Raw genomic sequence first — 24,693 nt, forward strand, 5'->3', positions numbered from 1 at the left:
ATTGTGTATGTGTGCCATTCATACGGTGAATGGGCAAGACAAAAGATTTAAGTGCCTTTGAATGGGGTATGGTAGTAGGATTCGAGTGCCCTGGTTTGAGTGTCATCTATAACTTTACATATCTGAATTGTGAATTTTGTCGGGTCGCCCAAAAAGTGACATATTGCAGCTGGGATTTTCATGCTCAACAGTTTGTTTCAGGAATGGTCCCCCATCCAAAGGACATCCAGCCAACTTGACACAACTGTGGGAAGCACTGGAGTCAACATGGACGAGCATCCCTGTGGAATGCCTTTGACACCTTGTAGAGTCCATCCCCTGGCAAATTGAGGCTATTCTGAGGGCAAAATGGCAACTCAATATTAGGAAGGTGCTCCTAATGTCTTGTACATTTACATTGTTTCTGTTTAAACACATAAACAGACCTACCCATATCAATTATTTGACAGATGCGATCATTAACATAGAATCCCTTGATGAGAGGGAGAGTTCAATGAGCTAATCTGAGTGAACACAATGTTTTTGTGTCTGTGGACTTTCACCAATTTGTACATGTTTGCCATATACAATATGTTTTTGTGAGAGCTGGGGCCACCAATATATATGAAAAATGTATGCACGCATGACTGTAAGTGACTGGATAAAATAATCTGCTTAATGGCATACATTGTTATTATTTAGCTGTACAAATGCGAAATCACCAGTGTACATTGAACTCGGAGATTGTACATTGTACTATATCATAATGTATATATGAGTACAACTTAACTGGTGTTAAAATAAGTTTTGAAAGTTTTTACTCTCACTGTTTATTATATTTAAACACTGTAGGGTGTAAAGCCTTATTTGTATATTTACCAGTGTGCCTTTTGAGGGAATGATCGAGTTACCACCTATGATTGTGTTTGTTAGTGACAGAGGTTGTTGCATTCGTTCATTCACTTCCAGGCCTGTCGCCTTTACGAAGTGAGTGCCTAAGTGTTATCATTTAATTAAGATTAAACCCTTTATGACAATACATTACATATATGTTATGGCCTTTCTTTGATGGCCTAGTTTCTCCCTAACACAGCGGTCTGAAATTGTTGGCTTTCAAGCCACATCAGGCCTGCAAATCACATTATGCTGGTTGGCAAAGTATGTATCTTTCTGTAGCAAGAAATCAATAATTCAATCAATGTACATGCAAAAACACAGATATTGAAACAAATAATTCTAAACATCAACCTGCAATAGAGCATGATGTGAAATCTGATAATGATGGGCAGGGTTTTATTTATATTTTTCTACACTACACAGAGTAAAAAAAAAACATTAACACTGTGAATTTAACACTTACAGTAAATGTTTGCAGTGTGGCATTGAATCACAAAATGCACAAACAACTGGAAATACTTGACAAATAAATATATTCCACACTAAATTACACATTAACATTCTATTATGTTGGCATCAATTCAACATTATACATTTTCATGATTCAAAGATGCACTATGCAGAAATCGCTCTGTCATTTCCTGGATGATAAAATTGTAATAGTACGCCTAATTTCAGTTTATGTGACAAAACAAACACGTTTAGTGTAAATAATCATTGTACCATCTAAAGATTGTGAAATATATATTTCCTTAACGAATAATATTGCATTTTCAGCTGTTTGAAGCTGGTGTACAAAACCTAGCTGGTGTACAAAACCTAAAGCAAAATACGCAAAAACTAAACTTAAACACGGGAATCATAGAAATAGCGCCATAGAATATATCTACGGTATCTTAGACTTGCTTTCAATGAGAATGACAGATCTATAACACACATATCTATGTGAATTTTGTTGGTTCACCCTAAAAGCTACATATTACAGCTTTGATTCATACTTATCCTATTATTTTTGTGTACCAGAATGTGGAGAATTGGATCTGTTCATTCACTTTTAATCTTTCTTTTCAAGCAACTTCTAACGCTTAAATATCTGACTATTGCAACAAGAAGAAGAATAAGCACTACTACAACAGCCAACAATATCAGGACAACATCTACAGAGTGGTAGGAGTACCAAGGCATTCTGTAGGACTCTGTACGCAGGTGAGCAGCACCTTTGTGTCTCATGACAAACTCAATCCAGAAGAGGGCAGTGTCCAGGGGCTCCATTGGCACGTCCCTGTGTAGCCTGGAGAGTCTCTGCATGTTCGTCCTGTAGGATGGCTCATCCAGAACTTCCTGCAAGGCCTCCAGGAAGTTATAGTTCTTGTCTACTGTTGCCATGGATAAAAGCTTCGCTCCTCCTCTTTTTTTCAGACGAAGGAGGTTGTCATATTGATCAAAAAACAGAGGTAGACCCACAACAGGAATTCCATGGTAAATAGCCTCTTGAACCCCATTTGTTCCTCCATGAGCTACAAACAGCCTCGTCATTGGATGTCCTAACAGATCATTTTGCGGCATCCAGTCAACTAGTAAGGTATTGTTGCCCAGAGTAGCTGGCCTGTCTCCTTTGTGTCTCCAGATTACCTTCTGAGGTAGTTGGGCAAAAGCAGCAGCTATCACATCAGCTATATCATGTGGAAACTCAGACACAAAAGTCCCCAAAGACATGATAATGACTCCATAATTCCCAGAACTCTGAACAAACTCCTCTAGTTCTTGGGGAAGAGGCTTTGCAGGTTTACATTGGAACCCTGCCATATAGATAACATTAGGCATGGTGGGACGAGGGAACTCAAACACAAAGTCAACTCTCATGAGCCATAGATCAGCCCCCTGTAATAACTCATAGAAGTCCACACCTGGTTGGAAAAACACATCACAAACAGCCTGGTAATGTGGCTGGATTACAAGTCTGTACTGAACTTCCCAAAGCAAATAGAAAATCATATTCTTTACTCTCTCTGTGAAGGTCATTTTGTGTGAGAGCCCTGATCCAGTCATTGGAATATAAGACATGGGGGATGGCGCAATGGCTAAATGTCCCTCTCCACTGGTTATCCACCGTACATTGTAGACTAGAGGTAGCTGAAGATAATGAGCCACCAAAATACCGGTCCCCCATGCTGGGTCAGTAAGCACCAGGTCATACTGGTTCTCCTCCAGGGTCTTCATTAAATCCTTGTCTTCCAATACAGCAGTTGCCATGTCACATTCCAGTCCATGAACCTTAGACATTGCAGAGAACATCTCGATTTGCAAATGTATAAAGTTTAATACAGAGCTTGTTCCTCTCTCTATATCAATTACTTTCTTTACGATTGGCTTTACAAATTCCTCAAATTCCACACCATCAATGACAGGTATTGTAATAGAACTGTAATGTAGAGACTCTTCTTTAATATACCAACTTTGAGTTGTCCGTACTACGGTGATGGTGTGTCCCTGAGAGTGAAGAGCCTTGATCAGAATGTCCATGTTCACCCAGTGACTACCTTCTAAGGGAAATACCAGAATTTTCCCACCATCGTAGATTCTCCAAGAAGCAACCAGTAAAGATATGAGAAAGTATGAGCTTATGCTTCCATTGTAGCTTGCCATCTTTCATCTGAATGATAGGAGAAATCAGACGGCAGGTTGAACAGAATGCAAAACAACAACTCTTGTTGTTGTATCAGGTGGACTCTGACCGACTTAAAAAGGATTGGACCCTTTTTTTCTATTTTCACCTAAAATGACATACCCAAATCTAACTGCCTGTATGCATTTTTTGGTACCATTTGAAAGGAAACACTTTGAAGTTTGTGGAAATGTGAAAGGAATGTAGGAGAATATGACACTTTATAACACATCTGGTAAAAGATAATACAAAGAAAAAAACAACAACCGTTTTTGTCTTTTTTTTGTATCATCTTTGAAATGCAAGAGAAAGGCCATAATGTAAGTCCAGCCGAGGTGCAAATTATATGTTGGCCACTAGATGGCAGCAGTTATGTGCAACGTTTCAGATTGATCCAATGAACCTTTGCATTTCTGTTCAAAGTCTTGTATCAAGACTGCCCAAATGTACCTAATTTGTTTATTAATAACGTTTTATGTTCAAAACTGTGCACTCTCCTCAAACAATAGCATGGTATTATTTCACTGTAATAGCTACTGTCAATTGGACAATGCAGTTAGAGTAACAAAAATGTAAGCTTTCTGCCAATATCAGATATGTCTATGTCCTGGGAAATGTTCTTGTTCCTTACAACCTCATGCTAATCGCATGAGCCTACGTTAGCTCAACCGTCCCGCAGGGGACCCACCAATCCTGAAGAAGTTTTAAGTCCCCAACTAAGTCTCCCAGTGTCTAACAGACTCACAGACTTAAAAGATAATCTCAAGACACCTTTCTAATACAAAGAGATGGTCTTAGAAGCTGGAAAGTAGGACAATTAATTCACTGTAACAATGATTTGTCTCCTAAATTAACTGTGTCCCACAAGCCAAACAGTTGTAGCTTTTGATCATACAAGAGCATTCACAGCTGAATTCTTCAGTGAAGCTTATTCAAAGAGGATTATAATTAAATTCTTGCTTGATCTTGTTATGTAATATTGTTTTTCTGAGAATGTAGCCACTGTCAAAAAACTGGCAATTTATTTTGTATTTTACCAACCTAGGGCCCAGTTAATTACTACGGTTTGGCCATTATTTTAATAAATTATAAAAGAGTAATGTAAGGGTAATATACTGTAAAAGGGTAGTGTATATAAAAAGGTAATATATTTAAAAATGTAATATAAAAGGGTAATGTGTATAAAAGAGGAATGTCGACTTAAATATAAAATATAATTAAATATAAATATATTAAATATAAAAGGTAAAGGGGTCATATACATATACGTATTTACTGTACACTTATTTATAAAGGGGGGGATTAAAAGTTATTTATTCACCACTGTTAATTATTAGCTAGTCTCATGTGGCCAGCCTTCCATAATCCTGTCTCGTTAACCGTGAGAAGCCTGTTTTTCAGAGGCAAGAAAATGCTTCCCAGCATTACACACTCCTGCCACCATCATTACACACACCTGCCTTCCCTCATCAGAGCTTCAGCAATTATTGGACTCACCTGGACTCAATCACCTGTGTTATTACCTGCCCTATATCTGTTTGTTACCAAGCTCTGTTCCCTGCTTCAGGATTAATGTTTGTTTGTCTTTGCATACCCAGTTCTGACACTGTCTCCGTTTGATGTTTGTTCCATATTAAATGTTCGACTCCCTGTACCTGCTTCTCTTCTCCAGCGTCGGTCCTTACTTAACCTGGATAATTGTATTCATTGTTATACCTTGTGAGATATTTCTATAGGGAGGTATCCTCCTTCCAGAATATAGAGGGATTATTTCATATAAAACAATTGTATGTTAATTTAATCTAGAAACAGATACAGCAACATAGAGACAATAATCCCTCATTCATATCAAAAATTATGATGGAACTAGAATCCATTGCTCTCCCACACCCACATGTGAGTAAGTGTCTCCATCTCTGCACTGACTGTAGTGTCTCTGAATTTGTTGTGCTCAGTGCACTTAGTCTCAGTTTAGTCTTATCCACTGCCGCCTGCATGGTTGGGGACGATGATCTTTGCCCATTTGTAGATGACAGGGATGAAGAGCAGAGCAGAGCCCAGTACTGAGACCAGGAGGAAGGTCCACAGGAACACACGATCCAGAACCTGAGCCACAAACTTCCAATCCTGCACCACCTGGAGAGAGAGAGAGACCAAACATGCCCTTCAGACTCCAACACATGACCTCGTTGACACAGGCTGGGAGGGCTTTGCAGTCAGAGGTGCAGTTGCATGTGACAATCAGAGGATGGAGACAAATACACAATATGGAGAAGATTAATATAGACAGAGAATTACAGTAAGACTTCAAAAACCTAAATTCAGTACTGTATGATTGATTTTGTATCATAACAAACACAATATTCTCTCATGCCAACCGTGTCATTGATACTGCAGGGGCAGACTGATTCTCTGTAACTCTATGGGATCATACCTCTCTGACCTCGTTCTCCTTGACCACATGCATGGTGATGTAACGGATAGAGTCCAAAGCAGCCTGCAGGTTATTCGTGGGGGAGAGATGAGGCGTGGACTTCATAATGCCCCCTACTGTCCCCTCTCTCCCTGCCAGTCCTGCCCCCTCTCTCCCTGCCAGTCCTGCCCCCTCTCTCCCTGCAAGTCCTGCTCTGGCCCCACCGGGGGTAGCATAGCGGTCCACGTGGCTGCGCATACACAGCAGCTTAGGCAGCCTGTGCAGGAAGATACGACGCACCCAGGGCGCCATGCCTTGGTGCATGGACGTGGAGCGGTGGTGGATGTTGATGGTAAAGACGGTGATGACAATGGAGAGCGTGACAAAGATCATGGTGAACACCAGGTACTCCCCAATCAGAGGGATGACCTTGGAGGAGGACGGAATTATCTCCTCGATCACGAGAAGGAAGACTGTGAGGGACACCAGCACAGAGGTGCACAGGGAGATCTTCTCCCCGCCGTTGGAAGGCAGGTAGAAGACCAGGATGGTGAGGAAAGAAAGGCCGATACAAGGGATAATAAGGAAGAGGGTGTAGAAGAGCGGCAGTCTGCGGATGATGAAGGAGTAGGTGATGAAGGGGAAGTGGCAGGATCCGTCCATCCTCAGACCACGGCTGCCTGTTGCTTTCACTATATCCCATTCGCCACTGTCAAAGTAGTCCCTCTTATCCACATGAAAGTCCTCCAGGAGGATGTCAACCTGTTGAATGAATACAAGGTTAGAAAAGATGAAACATCAACAGATGTATCTTCCCTTCAACTCCCCAAAGTATAAACAATAGATTAACACATTTCTGACATCAATTAATGACTGTATAGTCATTAATATACTGTAGAATGTTTCACAATGCTGTGTAGGCTACAACCTGTGAGCCATCATAGGTCCAGGAGCCAAACTTCATGGAGCAGTTCTGCAGATCAAAGGGGAAGAAGGTGACATCGATGATGCAGGCTGACTTGTAGTTAGCGGGCTGTGTCCAGGTGATGGTGCCATCATACTTGACAACAGCCTTGGTGACAGAGCCCTCAAAACGTCCATCGGCACTGTGAGAGGAAAGGGTTAACATCTGTTCATCTTCTACGGGGTTGAATCGGGCTTTTCTTGATGTGTTGGATTCATTGAATTTTGTGCTGTTTAAAATATAGTCTATGCTGTGTAGGGCTGCAAAGCTAATGGTAATTTCCCAAAGTTACTGGAATCTTCAGTCATTTTGGTAAATCACAGAAAATCTATGGCAACCTATCGTCATTTTCGTAATTTATACTTGAAAAATGTATATATATATATTTTTTAAAGGAATACATATGTATAATTAACACAACCCAACCAAGCTACACTGCCTACTTAACCCGAAAGCCAGCCACACCAATGTGTCGGAGGAAACAACGTACACCTGGTGACCGTGTTAGCATGCACTGCGCCCGACCCGCCACAGGAGTCTCTAGTGCGCGATGGGGCAGAATCATCCCTGCCGGCCAAACCCTCCTCTAACCCAGACGACGTTGTGCCAATTGTGCACCGCCCCATGGGTCTCCCGGTCGCGAACCCAGAATCTCTAGTGGCACAGCTAGCACTGCGATGTAGTACCTTAGACCACTGCACCACTCGGGAGGCTATTAATTGATCAGCCACACAGGGCCAGAGATTGTTACAGACACCTGTGATAATCTGAAGTACCCAAAAGAGCCACGAATCTTGTAATAGATTACATAAAATCCCTGAAAATCCTTAGAAAGTTTCCAGTATTATACAGTGCTTGACTTGGAATGGAAGTAGAGCAGGAGCTGTATTTTTCAAGTCGGTCCATTAGAGATTATGCTATAGACTTCTGATTATTCGCTGTTAATGGTTTAAACATGCCACTTTGTTTACATACCCTACATTACTCACCTCTTATGTATATACTGTACTCTATACCATCTACTGCATCTTGCCTATGCCGTTCGGCCATCACTCATCCATATATTTATGTACATAGTCTTATTCATTCCTTTACACTTGTGTGTATAAAGTAGTTGTTGTGAAATTGTTAGATTACTTGTTAGATATTAATGCATGGTCGGAACTAGAAGCACAAGCATTTCGCTACACTCACATTAACATCTGCTAACCATGTGTATGTGACAAATAAAATTTTATTTTGATTTGATTTGAACTCAGACTTCTCCATGACCTTTAATCTTACATGGGGAACGCAGGATGCTGACTGTTTACATTTTTTTTTTACTAATTTAAATTTGACCCAGCTGATTACAAAGCCCACTCGTCCAAACTTAAATGACTCTACGAAATCGACTTTGATTGACCTCATATTTACAAATACTCCAGAGAAATATGCTGGGAGTGGGGATTTGCTTTAGATATTAGTGAACATTGGCCCATTGTATGTGTCAGGGATATACAGATGCCACGATCCAAACCTTGTTTTATCAACAAGAGGAATTTAAAAAAATTCAAAGAACAGGCTTTTTTTGTGACCTTTATTTTGGGACTTTGATTGCATTGCATCTATACCTGACCCAGAGTTGGCTCTGAACCACTTCACAAATGTTTTCAATAAACATGATAAACATGCTCCCTTTTAAAAAACTGAGAATTCAAAATCAGTCTTACCCTTGGTTCAGTCCAGAGCTATCTGAATAAATATACAACAGAGATGCTGCCTGGGCCAATGCTAGATTCACAGACTCGGGTCCAGACTGGCAGTCTTTTAGGCAATTGAGAAATCTGTGTGTAAAACTAGTTAAAAAAGCAAAATCTGATTATTTTGTTTATATGTACACTATTCTGTGTGTACACTACCCTATATGTACACTATTCTGTGTGTACACTACCCTATATGTACACTATTCTGGAAAGCTGTTAAATCGCTGAAGGGTTGTGTCTCCTCTTCTCTCCCATCAAATTCATTAAGATTCAGGCACTTTTACTGACAAAATTGATCATCATTAATGCATTTAATCACCATTTTATCTCTGCAGGCTTTATATTTGAAAGTATTTCAAAGCCAGCTCTTGAAAAGAGTAGTTCGTATTTAGATGGTGAAAATCTATTGAATGATACTGGAAATGCTGGTCAGGAGTTTCCTTTTTGGAAATTCACTGATAAAGAAGTCCTGGATGCTTTGTTAACATTAGACAAAAAAAAATCTACAGGGGCTGATCATTTGGAGCCTGGTCTGCTTATGTGTGCAGACGTATTGCTGACTCAGTAGCCCACATTGGTAATTTAACATTGTTATCAGGAAGTATTCAAGAAGCATGGAAATCCACATATGTGCTGCCACTCCATTACGGTGGGGATACAAATGATCTTGACAACCATCGCCCCATTTCAAGACTACCTTGTTTAGCAAAGATTCTTGAATCCTTGGTTAACGCATAACTTTGTTCCTTTTCATCTGATAATTGTATTCTTAATATAAACCAATCAGGGTTTATGCCTGGGCATAGTACTACCACAGCAACCACGCTAGTTATTAATGATCTTGTCAATGCCTTGGATGCCAAAAAGAACTGTGCTGCCTTGTTTATTGATCTGTCAAAGGCGTTGGACACTGTTGATCATTCTGTTTTACTGAAGAAATGATCAAGGGTAGTCCTGGGATATACAGCCTGTTTATGGTTTCAGAATGATCTTAGCAACATAACTCAGGCCATCTTCATAGATGTGGTTTCTTGAGATTCATAAAGATGTTCCTCAGGGTTCGATTTTGGGTCCATTATTGTTCACTTTGTATAATAATGGCATAGGAAACACTGTTAATAGTTGTAACATTCATCTCTATATGCAGATGACACAGTTCTGTATTCCTGTGCCACCTCAGTGCAGCAGGCCATTTGTGAACTTCAGCATGACTTTGATTCAATTTAGAAATCACTTAGTGTTAAATACAAGGTAAACCAAGCTCACTGTCACGGTTGTCATAATGAGGAGACCAAGGCGCAGCGTGGTAAGCGTACATACTTATTTAATGAAAGAACGAACACTGAACAAACTATACAAAAACAACAAAACGAACCGTGAAGCTAATATGGGTAGTGCAGACAGGCAACTAAACATAGAATAACAACCCAAAAAACACACAAGGAATATGGCTACCTAAATATGGTCCCCAATCAGAGACAACGATAAAACAGTTGCCTCTGATTGAGAACCAATCTAGGCAACCATAGACATATAAACCCCTAGACATACAAAAAAACCTAGACAATACAAAAACTAAACAAACCACCCTCGTCACACTCTGACCTAAACAAAATAATAAAGAAAACAAAGATAACTAAGGTGACAGTACCCTCCCCCAAAGGTGCGGACTCCCGGCCGCAAACCTAAACCTATATGGGAGGGTCTGGGTGGGCATCTAACCTCAGTGGCGGCTCTGGTTCTGGACACCACCCCCCTTCTTTACACTGAGTCCGCTCTTGTAGCACTGACCCGTGAATCATCGCCGGAGGCTCTGGACTGCGGACCCTCTCTGCGTGGATCATCGCCGGAGGTTCTGGACTGGGGACCGTCGCTGGAGACCCCGGACTGGGAACCGTCGCTGGAGACCCCTGGCTAGGGACCATCGCTGGAGACCCCGGGCTGGGGACCGTCGCTGGAGACACCGGGCTGGGGACCGTCGCTGGAGACCCCGGGCTGGGGACCCTCACTGGAGACCCCTGGCTAGGGACCATCGCTGGAGACCCCGGGCTGGGGACCGTCGCTGGAGACACCGGGCTGGGGACCGTCGCTGGAGACCCCTGGCTAGGGACCGTCGCTGGAGACCCCGGGCTGGGGACCGTCGCTGGAGACACCGGGCTGGGGACCGTCGCTGGAGACCCCAGGCTGGGGACCGTCGCTGGAGACACCGGGCTGGGGACCGTCGCTGGAGACCCCGGGCTGGGGACCGTCGCTGGAGACGCCGGGCTGGGGACCGTCGCTGGAGACCCCGGGCTGGGGACCGTCGCTGGAGACCCCGGGCTGGGGACCGTCGCTGGAGGTTCTGGACTGTGGCCCGTCGTTGGAGGTTCTGGACTGTGGACTGTCGTTGGAGGTTCTGGTCTGTGGCCCGTCGTTGGAGGTTCTGGACTGTGGCCCGTTGTTGGAGGTTCCGGTCTGTGAACTGTCGCCGGACACTCTGGACTGGGTACTGTTGCCGGAAGCTCTGGACTGCCGAGGCGCACTGTAGGCCTAGTGTGCGTGATGCCGGCAATGGTGATACCGGGATAGGGACACGCACCTCAGGGCGAGTGCGAGGAGCAGGAACAGGGTGTACTGGACCCTGGAGGCGCACTGGAGTCCTGGTGCGTGGTGCCGGCACTAGTGATACTAGACTGGTGACACGCACCTCAGGGTTAGTGCGGGGAGGAGGAACAGGACGTACTGAACTGTGGAGGCGTACTGGTGGTCTGGAGTGTAGAGCTGACACAACCAGCTGGCACTGGCACAGGACCCACTGGGCTGTGCAGAGTCACCGGAGACACAGTACGCAGAGCCGGCGCAGGATATCCTGGTCCAAGAAGGTATACTGAAACCAGGAATGCTGAGCCGGCACCCTCCTTCCTGGCTGGATGCCCATTCATCGGCCAATGTGAGGAGCTGGAATAGAGAGCCCCGGGCTAGAATTGCCCACTGGAGACACCATGCATTCCACCGCATAACACGGTGCCTGACCAGTAACACTGGTAAGCACGACGAGTTGTTTAGAACACTAAACAAACTATACAAAAACAACAAAACGAACCGTGAAGCTAATATGGCTAGTGCAGACAGGCAACTAAACATAGAATAACAACCCACAAAACACACAATGAATATGGCTACCTAAATATGGTCCCCTATCAGAGACAACGATAAACAGCTGCCTCTGATTGAGAACCAATCTCGGCAACCATAGACATATAAACCCCTAGGCATACAAAACCCTTAGACATACAAAAGCCCCTAGACAATACAAAAACTAAACAAACCACTCTCGTCACACCCTGACCTAACCAAAATAATAAAGAACCTGCATATTTGCGCTATAAATGGAGCCCAATTTGAGCTTGTTTTTTCAATATAAGTACCTGGGTGTCTGGATTGATTACACGTTGTCCTTTGTAACGCATATAAAAAATCTGACTAAGAATCTAAAACCCAAGATAGGTATTATTTCTATATAAAAAACTGTCTTAGTATTAAAAATAGGAGAAAGATTGTTCAAACAATGATAAAATAATTCCACTCAGAAACCTTATAATTGTATGAAATTGATTAGAATCATAAAAATGCGACTTGCTTGCTAGTTGAGATTTCTGCTCTTCCTACATTTCACTGATCTTAGAAGCAGAAAGCATTTTTGTCTGCAGTTTTTTGATTTGGCTATTTGTTTCAAGTGTATGTCGCGGTTTGAACCCCGCCTTCAGCACCCGCCCCCGCCCGCACCAGGGGGCGCCCCATGCCGCCCCAGGGCTGCCCATGTCGCTGTATTTGTCATCTCTCATGTCTTATTCGACTAGTATTTTTGAAAGTGTAAGGATAATAATTGAGTTGTTCTGAAATGTTTATTTCTTGCCAACATTTTACTCCCTCTATGTTTACTATAACACACATACATGAATTATTATTTTCAGTTGCCTATCCTGACGTGAAGTTTGTCCTATAGAAGTTGTTCTATAGAAACTATTTGACTCTGATGTGTGCCACAGAAAGTATTTGACTCTAGCCACAAAATTAAGGAAATTAGAAGGGGGGAGGTTTGGCACAACACCAGACAGCTATTCCCCAAGTCAACCACAGGTAATATATCCTCCCTTTGCAACCCTTGTGTGGAAGTCATAGGCATGGTACTTACTTGTCATAGAGCACAATGTCTGGGATCCAGATGGAGTCCGATGGGACTCTGATGGTAGTGATGCCCAGGTAGTCATCAGTGTTCCAGCGTAGCTTCATGTCCAACCATTCCTAAACAGGAGCGAGAGAGAGATGGATGGGTCACCTTTGTAATATTTGTGTTGTGGAGAAATAACCAGGCAGGAGACACAGTTAGTTTCGTTTAGTCAAAACCTCTCGTGCTCTACCGCCCCCGGCACTATAGTGCGCATGTGCATTTCCTATTAGGTGTAGTAACATAACATTGCCATAATACATTACTGCTTAGTAACAGCATAGTAACTAATATGAACAGCTGTAGATCACAGATTCTACACTCCTCCTCCATAGTGTTTAACTCCCAGAGAACAAGGTAAATATGTTAGGGAACTACTAATGCAATATCTGAACAATGCATTCTTAAACATTTTTCAACTACTGGGTTGAAGCAGACTTTTCAAAGCCCAGCACAAATCCAGGGGATTATTCTGCCCGGAAGATGGAATTTGTGTCCTAATAACTAACCCAGGTAATGTCCTTTTATCTTTCCTTTAATCTAGGACATATTAAAGAGTTTGTTTGTTTTACTGTCTGTTACATCCTGAAACAGTTCAACTCACAGGTCAAGCTTTTGAGGTGCCCTTCGCTGTCAAATAGGATATCTCCGCTCCTCCTAGGCTTCCGGTGGTGGGCCAGGTTCGGGTGGAAGGTCAGGCTCTGTCTCTCTCGTATGTCCACCGTCAGGAGAATAGTCCTGGGGGTCTCTGCTGGGGCATTGGACCATAGCAGATGATCCACATGAACGTTGCCATGGCGATGACCAATTTGGACTTAAGTCAAAGGTCCTCTGCGTTGCAAGATCACACCCGAGTTCCACAGGCGCTTGGGGTGTCTGAAATCATGTACCATCACCCTCTCCCCCTCTTTGAATTCTCAGACATATTTAGTGTCTGACATGAGCTTTCTTCTGCTGTAGCTGGTGCTTTGCCACAGTGCTTGACAAGTCTGGTTTCAACAATGTCAGGCGGGTATGTGGTTGGTGTTTCAGAAACAGTTCAGCTGGTGTACATTCCGTTACTGTGTGTGGTGTGTTACGGTAAGTAAACAGGAACCGAGGAAGCCTATGGTGGATGGGCACAGACTGAAGCTTGAGTCTAGTCCAGGCCTTCTTAAAGTTTTGCACAGCTCTCTCCGCTGCTCCGTTTGATGCCGGATGGTAAGGTGGTGACAGGATGTGCCTTACTCCTGCATAGGAAACTGGACGTGGTTTGTGAAAGATTGGCTTGGTTCCTTCTTGCACTCTGACTTTTGCTGTGAAGTCTTGTATTTCGCCGTAGCCATCTTTGAAAAGTCATTTGCCGTAATACATTACTACTTAGTAACTGCATAGTAACTCATATAAACAGATGTAGATCACAGATGATACAACCTTAACATCATTCATGAATGGCCATCTCTTTTTACAAGCGGATTCTTTTGACCAGACTGCTACTGGAAATCACCATAAATTACTTTTCTCCCCCTGAGAGAAAATTGATTCCACTACAGTATACACTGAGTGTACAAACATGATGAGCACCTGCTCATTCCATGACATGGGACTGACCAGGTGAAAGCTGTGATCCCTTGTTGATGTCTCTTGTTAAATCCACTTCAATCAGTGTAGATGAAGGGGAGGAGACAGGATGAAGAAGGATTTTTAAGCCTTGAGACAATTGAGACATGGATTGTGCATGTGTGCCATTCAGAGGGTAAATGGGCAAGACAGAATATTTAAGTGCCTTTGAACGGGGTATGATAGTAGGTGCCAGGCGCATCGGTTTGTGTCAACTGTAACGCAGCTGGGTTTTTCACACTCAACAGTTCTGTTCTTAATATTTTGTACACTCGGTGTATGTGTAACAATGCAACTGCATATCTGTGATAAGCAGATGTAATATCTCAGAGTGTTTGCATTGTCACATGGTGGATATCAAAATGTATGGCCAAATAAAGTAGATAGTGGGAGAGAAGCACTGATGTGGACAGAGACATATTTTCAATCTTATCTCCTCATTCACCGCTGATGAATAGATGTGGCCATCACGTTAGCTATTGCCCTCTGTTCTCTGATTTGCATGGAGTTGTTTGTCATTGTGGCATACTGGTGAGAGGCTGACCTGCAGACCCTGGTCTGGAGTGATGATTCCCTGGCTGCAGAGAGCAGATGCAGTCAGAGGATATGAATTAAGCTGCCAAGAGGGCTGGGTGGCAAGGCAGGCTGCCGGGGGGCGGGAGTTGCAAACTGGGTTGCTCGTGAGAAATGAAGATGTGAGCTCATCGTGAAATGCCACCAGAACAAGGGGACATGCAGTAGGGAGATTGATTGTTACTCTAAATTCCATAACGCCTTTGTTTGTAAAGCTGACGCTGCTGTAGAGCAGTGGTCCCCAACCTTTTTTGTTTACTTTCCTCCCAATTGAATTTTGCTCTGCCTTCAGTACGCCTGAAGATTCCGCTTACGTGCATGTAACCCTATAGACTTATGAGTCTTTTTAATTACCCCCTCTGGATAGGCCAAGTACCCCCGGGGGTCCTAATACCCCTGGTTGGGAACCACGCTGTAGAGTGTTATGAATTAAACAATGGGTGGGTCTAATCCTGGACGCTGATTGGTTAAAACCGTATTCTAGCTGTTGTCTATTCCACAAGTTACCACCATCTAAAGCTTTGATGTTGAAATGCCTATTTGCACTGTTCAATCTCAATGCACAATCCACTGTCTGATCAGCCCAACCAGGAAACTTATAAACTTGACCTTGAATGTAAAAAGCATCTAGACATTATCTCCCATTTCTTTTAGACAAGCAATTGGTTTTCAATAGTGGAGATTTGTATAAACCTTGCTGTCTGTCTCTCTGACATTTGTAACATTGTTTATTTAGAAACTTGATCTCCAGCTGTCCCATAGTAATGAATGTGTAGGGGTTGGGAGTCGGGACAAGACAGATAGGCAGGCAGCTTTTCTCAGCCAGTCAACATTTTTATGGATATATACAAAGAAATGTCAATAGAAAACAGGTCAAATGAGATGAAGTGCATCTAGTTTGCAGTCTGTCCAGCTTCAGTTGGAAGTGATTGTGTTGGCTGTGTTGTGGGCTAGCTCCTCTGAACAACAGTCTCCTGACGAGAGAGCACATTTTCTATGCCAGGTGAAATTGCGCGTCATTGTCATTGTTATGGATGTATCCAAATAAATGTCGCTAGAAAACAGCTTAAACAAATGCATATTCAGTTACTTTTTTGTTATTCTGTCTGCACTGTTTGATGTGACTATAAGTTAGCCATAGTTGGCTAACTAGCAAGCAAGAACGTTGCCAGCCAGTATAGCAATAGAACATTTAGAACGAACGACTGGGTCTCTTCCATAAATACAGAACAAAAATACTTAACAACTGGGTCACGTCTCTGGGAACCGAACCGATAGAACGAACGACCAGCTGGCTTGTAGCAACACCTAGATTTGTGTCGGGACTATATCTTGTGGAACGATGAAATAATACATTCCTCAAAATAACTTTTTAATGAAAATATGCAAATCATTATTGAAATATGTTGGTAACCCGTTGTATAAAAGTGATAATGCCCTCGATGCCAGTGACAGGAGGACATATTGGCACGGTTTGCCGAACAACACCCATGCCAATATATCCTCCTAACACTGGCTTCTCGGGAATGATCACTTAAATATACTATTCCCCTCCAAAATATGTTTAAGATCTTGCCTGTTTCATCCACACATTGGTTGTCATCAACTGGTTCTTCTCGTCCTGTAATGGAGAGACCAGACTGTAAAGGTTTTTTCTGTATCTTTGTGTTGTTATACTGTCCGTATGTGTGTAAATGTGGTAAAAAAAATCAACAATGTAAATTAGCCTAAATATATTTATAGTGATATATTCTTTCCAGTGATGTAATGTACTTAAGTAAAAAATACCAACTACTCAAGTAGTCTTTTGGGTATCTGTACTTTACTGTTTCTATTTTTGATTACTTTAACTTTTACTTCACTACATTCCAAAAGAAAATAAATGTACTTTTTACTCCATACTGCCTGACACCCAATATTAATCATTACATTTTGAATGCTTAGCAGGACAGGCAAATGGTCCAATTCACACACTTAGAGAACATCGCTGGTCATCCCCTGCCTCTGATCTGGCGGCCTCACTAAACACACATTGTTCATTTGTAAAGGGTGTCTGAGTGTTGGAGTGTGCCCCTGGCTACCCATAAATAAATATCAAGAAAATGGTGCCGTCTGGTTTGCTTAATATAAGGAATTTGAAATAGTTTATACTTTCACTTTTGATACTTAGGTATATTTTAAACCAAATACTTTTAGACTTTTACTCAAGCAATATTTTACTGGGTTACTTTCACTTTTACTTGAGTCCTTTTCTATTAAGGTATCTTTACTTTTACTCAAATATGACAATTGGGTACTTTTTCCACCACTGAGTCTTTGCCTTGAAAGTCCAGCTTGCATTGACAAACATCAAAATAATCATCAGGAAGACACAAACCACAATATCCCATAATAATCATATTTTTCTCACCACGTCCACTAGCTGGGAGATGGCCAGTCCAAATCTGACCCGTACTGTGCCGTTGAGGTATTCCACAGGCCTCACCCATTTCTGGTAGTTTCTGAAGAGGTTCTTGAACAGTTTGTCCTCTGTCTTGGCATAGGAGGACAGTTTAGGGATTCCTATATAGGCAGGGAAACACCACATTAGCCTTCCTTAAGCTGCATCATGTCAGCGATGTGTTAACAGGGGGCATTATCCTGGCAACAGCTCATGGCCCATGTTCAGCCCAGCTAAAGCACATTGACAATGATTCATAGTCCCTGACACGTTGTCAATAACCCCATCAATCTCCAGTTTAACATGCAGGAAATCACCCCAGCACTCTCAGCATCACGGCGATCACATCTCTGGTCTCTGTTATCCCCAGATCAGAACCAGACATTCACTTTCTAGAGAGGAAGAAATCTAACTGTCACTTTGTCATGGCAACATAGTCAATACCTTTTATTCATGATTTGGTGTTTTCCACTCCTCATGGAAGGAGACAAAGGTCAAATGTGTCCTTCCTGTTAGAATTCTCTGCAAACTAGTACATTTGATCAAATATGTTGGTGAATATTTACAGAGGTGTAATTTTATTTACAAGGAGGATTTTTGAATAATATATTTTATTGTATTTTCCCTCAAATGAATCCTCTTCTTCCATGGACGAGACTCCTCTGCTACCAACACAGTGGTGCTTCATTTCCAGCTCTTCGCCATGGAAGTAGGCCTATAAACAATCTAACAGTGATTAAAGGTAAGAGTCACTTGGCTGGGGTTCGGGCAACAAAAGGCTGTCCAAACCTTTAAAAGCTGATGAAGGTTTGGCACAGTATAAACAAAAGATAGCAGCCAGGGTAGCATTTGTGCACCTATTTCCTCCGTAATTGATGACTCACTGTTAGCGGGCTGCATAGACATGGAGAGATTAAATATGACTCCATTGTTCCATGTGTGTGATGCCACCACCAGTGTCAAGTGGGAAGGGTTCAATAGTGTGGGCTGCCAGTCTAGTCAGCCTCCTTCCATCATCCAAAACAAATGTGTTTCTTCCTATCAACTCTGTTTTATGTGGTGTCTCTCTCTCTGTAAATCCTCAGTCAGTTATCCCCCGCTCTTCAAATTTAATTTGTCTCAGTGTGTTTTCTATCTGGATCTGTCACGCCCTGGTCTATATTTATTATGTTTATCTTCATTTATTGGGTCAGGCCAGGGTGTGACATGGTTTTATTTGTGGTGTGTTTCGTCTTGGGGTTGTGTGGGGTGTATAGCATAGTCTATGTCTGCCTGAGGCGGTTCTCAATCAGAGTCAGGTGATTATCGTTGTCTCTGATTGGGAACCATATTTAGGTAGCCATATTCTTTGTGTGTTTTGTGGGTGATTGTCCTTAGTGTCCTTGTTCCTGTCGCTGTGTTAGTTTACATAAGTATAGGCTGTTTCGGTTTTCGTTACGTTCATTACGTTCTTGTTTTTTGTAGTATTTTGTATTGATTCGTGTTTACGTTTTTTGATTAAACATGGATCTCAATCTACACGCTGCATTTTGGTCCGACTCTCCTTCGCCTACAGAAAACCGTTACAGAATCACCCACCACAAACGGACCAAGCAGCGTGTCAACAGGCAGGTGCAGCAAAGAGAGGAATGGACATGGGAGGAGGAATTATTCGGAGAAGGACCTTGGGATCAGCCTGGAGAATATCGCCGCCCCAAAGAAGAACTGGAGGCGGTGAGAGCTGAGAGGCGCTGGTATGAGGAGGCAGCGCGGCGATGCGGATGGAAGCCCGAGAGTCAGCCCCAAAACTTTCTTGGGGGGGGGGGACTCAGGGAGAGTGTGGCAGAGTCAGGAGTCAGACCTGAGCCCACTCTCCCTGTTTATCGTGAGGAGCCAAGGAGGAGACCAGAACCGGTGTTGGAGGTGAGCGAAGCAGAGACTGTGAAGGAGTTAATGGGGAAATTGGAGGAGAGAGAAATGAGGGAGTTGCTGTGTTGGTGCTTTTTGCATGGAATTCGCCCGACGGAACGTGTCAGGGATTTGATGGCACCTGGGTCAGCGCTCCATACTCGTCCTGAGGTGCGTGTTAGTCGGCTGGTGAAGTTGGTGCCAGCCTCACGCACCAGGCCTCCTGTGCACATCCCTAGCCTTGCACGTCCTGTGCCAACACTGCTCTCAAGATCTCCAGTACGCTTTCAAGGTCTAGCCCATGCTGTGACACCTCCACACACCAGCCCTCCGGTGGCAGCTCCCCGCACCAGGCTTCCTGTGCGTGTCCTCGGCCCAGTACCACCAGTGTCAGCACCACGCATCAGGCCTACAGTGCGCCTCGCCTCTCCAGCGCTACCGGAGCCTTTCTCCTCTCCTGCACTGCCGGAGTCTCCCGTCTGTTTAGCGCAGCCAGAGCCTTCCTCCTCTCCTGCGCTGCCGGAGCCTCCCGCCTGTTCAGCGCTGTCGGAGCCTTTCTCCTCTCCTGCGCTACTGGAGTCTCCCGCCTGTTTAGCGCAGCCAGAGCCTTCCTCCTCTCCTGCGCTGCTGGAGTCTCCCGCCTGTTTAGCTCAGCCAGAGCCTTCCTCCTCTACAGCGCTGCTGGAGGCTCCCGCCTGTTTAGCGCAGCCTGAGCTGTCAGTCTGCATGGAGCAGCCAGAGCTGTCAGTCTACATGGAGCAGCCAGAGCTGTCAGTCTGCATGGAGCAGCCAGAGCTGTCAGTCTACATGGAGCAGCCAGAGCTGTCAGTCTACATGGAGCAGCCAGAGCTGTCAGTCTACATGGAGCAGCCAGAGCTGTCAGTCTACATGGAGCAGCCAGAGCTGTCAGTCTACATGGAGCAGCCAGAGCTGTCAGTCTACATGGAGCAGCCAGAGCTGCCAGTCTGCATGGAGCTGTCAGTCTGCAAGGAGCTGTCAGTCTGCAAGGAGCTGTCAGTCTGCATGGAGCTGCCAGTCTGCATGGAGCAGCCAGAGCTGTCAGTCTGCAAGAAGCCGCCAGAGCTGTCAGTCTACATGGAGCAGCCAGATCCGTCAGTCAGCCAGACTCTTCCAGATCTGCCAGTCAGCCAGACTCTTCCAGATCCGCCAGTCAGCCAGACTCTACCAGATCTGCCAGTCAGCCAGACTCTTCCAGATCTGCCAGTCAGCCAGACTCTTCCAGATCTGCCAGTAAGCCAGACTCTTCCGGATCTGCCAGTCAGCCAGACTCTTCCGGATCTGCCAGTCAGCCAGACTCTTCCGGATCTGCCAGTCAGCCAGACTCTTCCGGATCTGCCAGTCAGCCAGACTCTTCCAGATCTGCCAGTCAACCAGATTCTTCCAGATCTGCCAGTCAACCAGATTCTTCCAGATCTGCCAGTCAACCAGACTCTTCCAGATCTGCCAGTCAGCCAGGATCTGCCAGAACTGTCAACCAGCCAGGATCTGCCGGATCCAAATACCTGGCTGAGCTTCCTCTCAGTGCTGGGCTTCCTCTCAGTGCTGGGCTTCCTCTCAGTGCTGGGCTTCCTCTCAGTGCTGGGCTTCCTCTCAGTGCCGGGCTTCCTCTCAGTCCCGAGCTTCCCCTCAGTCCCGAGCTGTCTCTGTCCCGAGCTGCCCCTCTGTCCCGAGCTGCCCCTCTGTCCCGAGCTGCCCCTCAGTCCCGAGCTGCCCCTCAGTTCCGAGCTGCCCCTCAGTTCAGTGGGATTCTGGGTGAGGACTACTAGGCCATGGTCGGCGGAGAAGGTGGACTATCCTAGGACGTGAGGAGGGGGGACAAAGACATTTATAGAGTGGGTTCCACGTCCCGCGCCGGAGCCGGAGCCGCCACCATGGACAGATGCCCACCCGGACCCTCCCTATTGTTTTGATGTGCGTCCGGGAGTCCGCACCTTAGGGGGGGGGGGGTTCTGTCACGCCCTGGTCTATATTTATTATGTTTATCTTCATTTATTGGGTCAGGCCAGGGTGTGACATGGGTTTATTTGTGGTGTGTTTCATCTTGGGGTTGTGTGGGGTTTATAGCATAGTCTATGGCTGCCTGAGGCGGTTCTCAATCAGAGTCAGGTGATTATCGTTGTCTCTGATTGGGAACCATATTTAGGTAGCCATATTCTTTGTGTGTTTCGTGGGTGATTGTCCTTAGTGTCCTTGTTCCTGTCGCTGTGTTAGTTTACATAAGTATAGGCTGTTTCGGTTTTTGTTACGTTCATTACGTTCTTGTTTTTTGTAGTATTTTGTATTGATTCGTGTTTACGTTTTTTGATTAAACATGGATCGCAATCTACACGCTGCATTTTGGTCCGACTCTCCTTCGCCTACAGAAAACCGTTACAGGATCATGAGGAAGGAAGCTCCAATGAGTTTTACTCTCCATAACTTCATTACAGATGGGTCTGATCGTGTGACTGTGGTTGATGGATATCTCATTGTATTAGTGCATCAGCTGGCCTTGGTGACGTGCTGGTATCCATGATAGCCTGGTGGTGTAGGCCCTAGGGGGGTTGATGATGTAGAGAAGGTCTGGAGGATGGATCTATAGATAGAGGAGACTTTTTACGTGTGAAGGACACAGTGAGGTCTTTGTGCCCCCTAAGGGCTCGCTGGGTTTTAGACAGAGAGAGAACGGAGGTGCACCTTTCATATTAATGATGTCAGCCGTCACTCTTGTCCACATACAACTGCAGACTGGGAGGAAAATCTAGAGTTAGCCTCTGTAAATGCAGAATTAAGCACAAGCAATTCTCAGGATTAATTTATTATATTCAGCACTTTAGTTCAAACGAAGGATGTAGAGTTGATGTATTACTACTGCTGGAAACAACTCTCCAGCGCAAGGAGAAAATGAAGAAGTATTGATTCAATTCTTAACGGACACAATGCTCTTAAATCATTCCCCACATGTTTATGAGCTTATTTTATGTGCGTTCAATTTGGCCGCAAATTTACCTGAGGATGACAGGCCCATGACGGGGCTGACGACAGTTAATTACACCCCTGTGTCATCCTCAGGCTCAGGATCAATAGCAGCATTCTTAGACCTCAGTCAATATCACTGGGATGAGCAGATTCATCATCCTTAGACTTTGTCACTGTCGCTCTCAGCACAGCTTCCTGCAGAAAATCCTGCTTCATGCCTGGCTTCTCTGGGAGATTCTGAACACTACCCTTTGTGAAAACCACTATAAATATGATCCAACAATGTGTCATATAACACCTATAGTACAACCATCATCTATTGTATGTCATTACAAGTAGTAACTTAGGAATGAGATACCTTTAAGTAATACTTTTTAAATAAGGTATATATGAAATAAAAATAATTTAAGTGAGTAAAGACAACTTGTGCCAAATCTCTACTGCAGCTAGCTCTGACGTCCTTCATTAGACTAACACCAGCAAGTACGCTGAGAACCACGGGACACTATTCATTTAAACTGAGCAAAAACATCTATTCCAAAGCAGAGGGGAAGAGTCTGCACAACTGGAAAATCCTCACAGAGCAAGGGTATTGCATACATGGACTACACTATAGGTGCTTCCTTTGATTTTTGTAATGGAGCAACAATTCAGCATGACTTATCATGATTGAATGATAAACACAATCTAAAGACCACTTCCCAACCCTTTACAATATCTCCAATCCAGTGTATAGATTGTGTTATAAATGCTCAGTCATATCTTCATTATGTTCAATCACTGGTTGTATCTACAATTAGCGTAACCTGAGTGTGTGGCCAGTGAGGCATTAGGCCAGTCTATCTCTCCAGAGGATCCCTGGCTGTGTACTGTACTGATGAAATATGTTCATATTTTATGAGTAACCTCGAAGATGTGGGGTTTACAAAAACGCCCTAAGAGATGGCAGATTAAAATCTGTGACCGTACACATCTCCTAACCCTCTCCTGCTGTCCACACAGCCCATGTTATTAAACCCAGCCCGCTAACGAAGGACAGAATTCCAGAAGACGTGCTCCATCACATTTTTCCATTTTAGTTATTCAGCGGACGCTCACGCTCTTATCCAAAACAAATTACAATCAGCGTCTCACAGTCAGTGCGAGAATCAATCTTGTTTCTGCACAGGCTGGCTGGCATGGAGGAGGCAGCCGTGTGGAGCTATCTGGGCTGGCCAGCTTATATTTCTGATATTGACTGGACAGAGTTATTTGAACTCTGAGGTTCTTTCCCCAAGTCGTTAATAGAGATATTTCTTCCCTTATTCAGCTCATCACCTCTCCCAGCTGAACAGAAGGTCACCAACCACAGGAAATTACTGCACTAAACCAGACAGTGCTGCGTATCATATATACTGAATTAACTGAGAGCGGGATACCAAACCACTGACCTTCATAATACATGTTGGCAAAGTCTCTGAGACCATACACCTTGATTAGAAATCTACTTAAAAGGGACATTAGGTCTGGATATACTGAGTGGTCATATTGACATTACTCAGCCCATCTGTTAATCAGTTCCTCTTTTAATTTAGTATTAGTCTCAGCTGGCGTTGCCTCTTCACTATCTCCCATCCCCAGACTTTCCATCTGCCCTGCCGCTCATCTCCTTATCATCCTGTTCCCAGTAGTTGATCCTAGTTGTGCAGAGTCGGTATCTCTCAGTCTGATAACATCTCTGATGGCCCATCACTCTGAGAGTGTCTTCCATGTCCTCCATGGTGGTACTGTGAGGAGAACTTACCCAGAGAGTGACACAGGTGGCAGCAGCAGTATGACAGCAGCAGGAGTAGAGTGGTGGCCGCTGGCCCAACTCTCAGCATGATATCAGAGGGGGCTCCAGATCAACACAGCCAGGGAGCAGTCCCTCAGGCAGCCATGACTACAACACAGCTGGAGCCTAGGAAAACACAGCATTAAAATCACGACACAGTTCACAAACATAAGAAGTTATGGGACATGTATACATCCGTACAGATACCGAACATGTACACACAAACATGAATACAGACACATACTGCATTCACACAGAAACACATTTTTACATTTGCATACACACACGTTTCATCTTACACATTTCACATACACACACATGCACAACAGTGTACATGCGAACACATTACACTCACCTGCTTGGATGTAGTGAACACACACAAACCAATACACATATGATCAAAAACAGACATACTGTGCATATCAGACCTGCATCCTCTATTCCTATCATCCACTCAACACACAATCTATCCGGGATGCAACGTGAGAGTCCAGGCAGTATCGACAGACAGACAGGCAGAGCTGCTCTCTAG

General features: G+C 44.1%; 2 protein-coding genes across 2 annotated transcripts; both read right to left on the bottom strand.

Moving 5' to 3' along the window:
- Positions 1–1,685: 1,685 nt before the first annotated feature.
- On the bottom strand, positions 1,686–3,587 carry LOC135504103 (UDP-glucuronosyltransferase 2A1-like). The gene has a single exon (XM_064922397.1). It carries the CDS (start codon positions 3,520–3,522, stop codon positions 1,921–1,923), a length of 1,602 nt encoding a protein of 533 aa, XP_064778469.1. The 5' UTR covers positions 3,523–3,587; the 3' UTR covers positions 1,686–1,920.
- Positions 3,588–5,352: 1,765 nt separating this feature from the next.
- LOC135504118 (neuronal acetylcholine receptor subunit alpha-5-like) lies at positions 5,353–24,335 on the bottom strand. Its single transcript, XM_064922420.1, has 7 exons — positions 24,132–24,335; positions 17,453–17,604; positions 16,619–16,663; positions 12,838–12,947; positions 6,883–7,060; positions 5,976–6,716; positions 5,353–5,677 (listed from the first exon to the last, which is right to left on the bottom strand). Exons 1-7 carry the CDS (start codon positions 24,208–24,210, stop codon positions 5,519–5,521), a joined length of 1,464 nt encoding a protein of 487 aa, XP_064778492.1. The 5' UTR covers positions 24,211–24,335; the 3' UTR covers positions 5,353–5,518.
- Between the last annotated feature and the right edge of the window lie 358 nt (positions 24,336–24,693).

Source organism: Oncorhynchus masou, chromosome 2 (assembly GCF_036934945.1).
Source record: "Oncorhynchus masou masou isolate Uvic2021 chromosome 2, UVic_Omas_1.1, whole genome shotgun sequence".
NCBI lineage: Eukaryota > Metazoa > Chordata > Actinopteri > Salmoniformes > Salmonidae > Oncorhynchus > Oncorhynchus masou.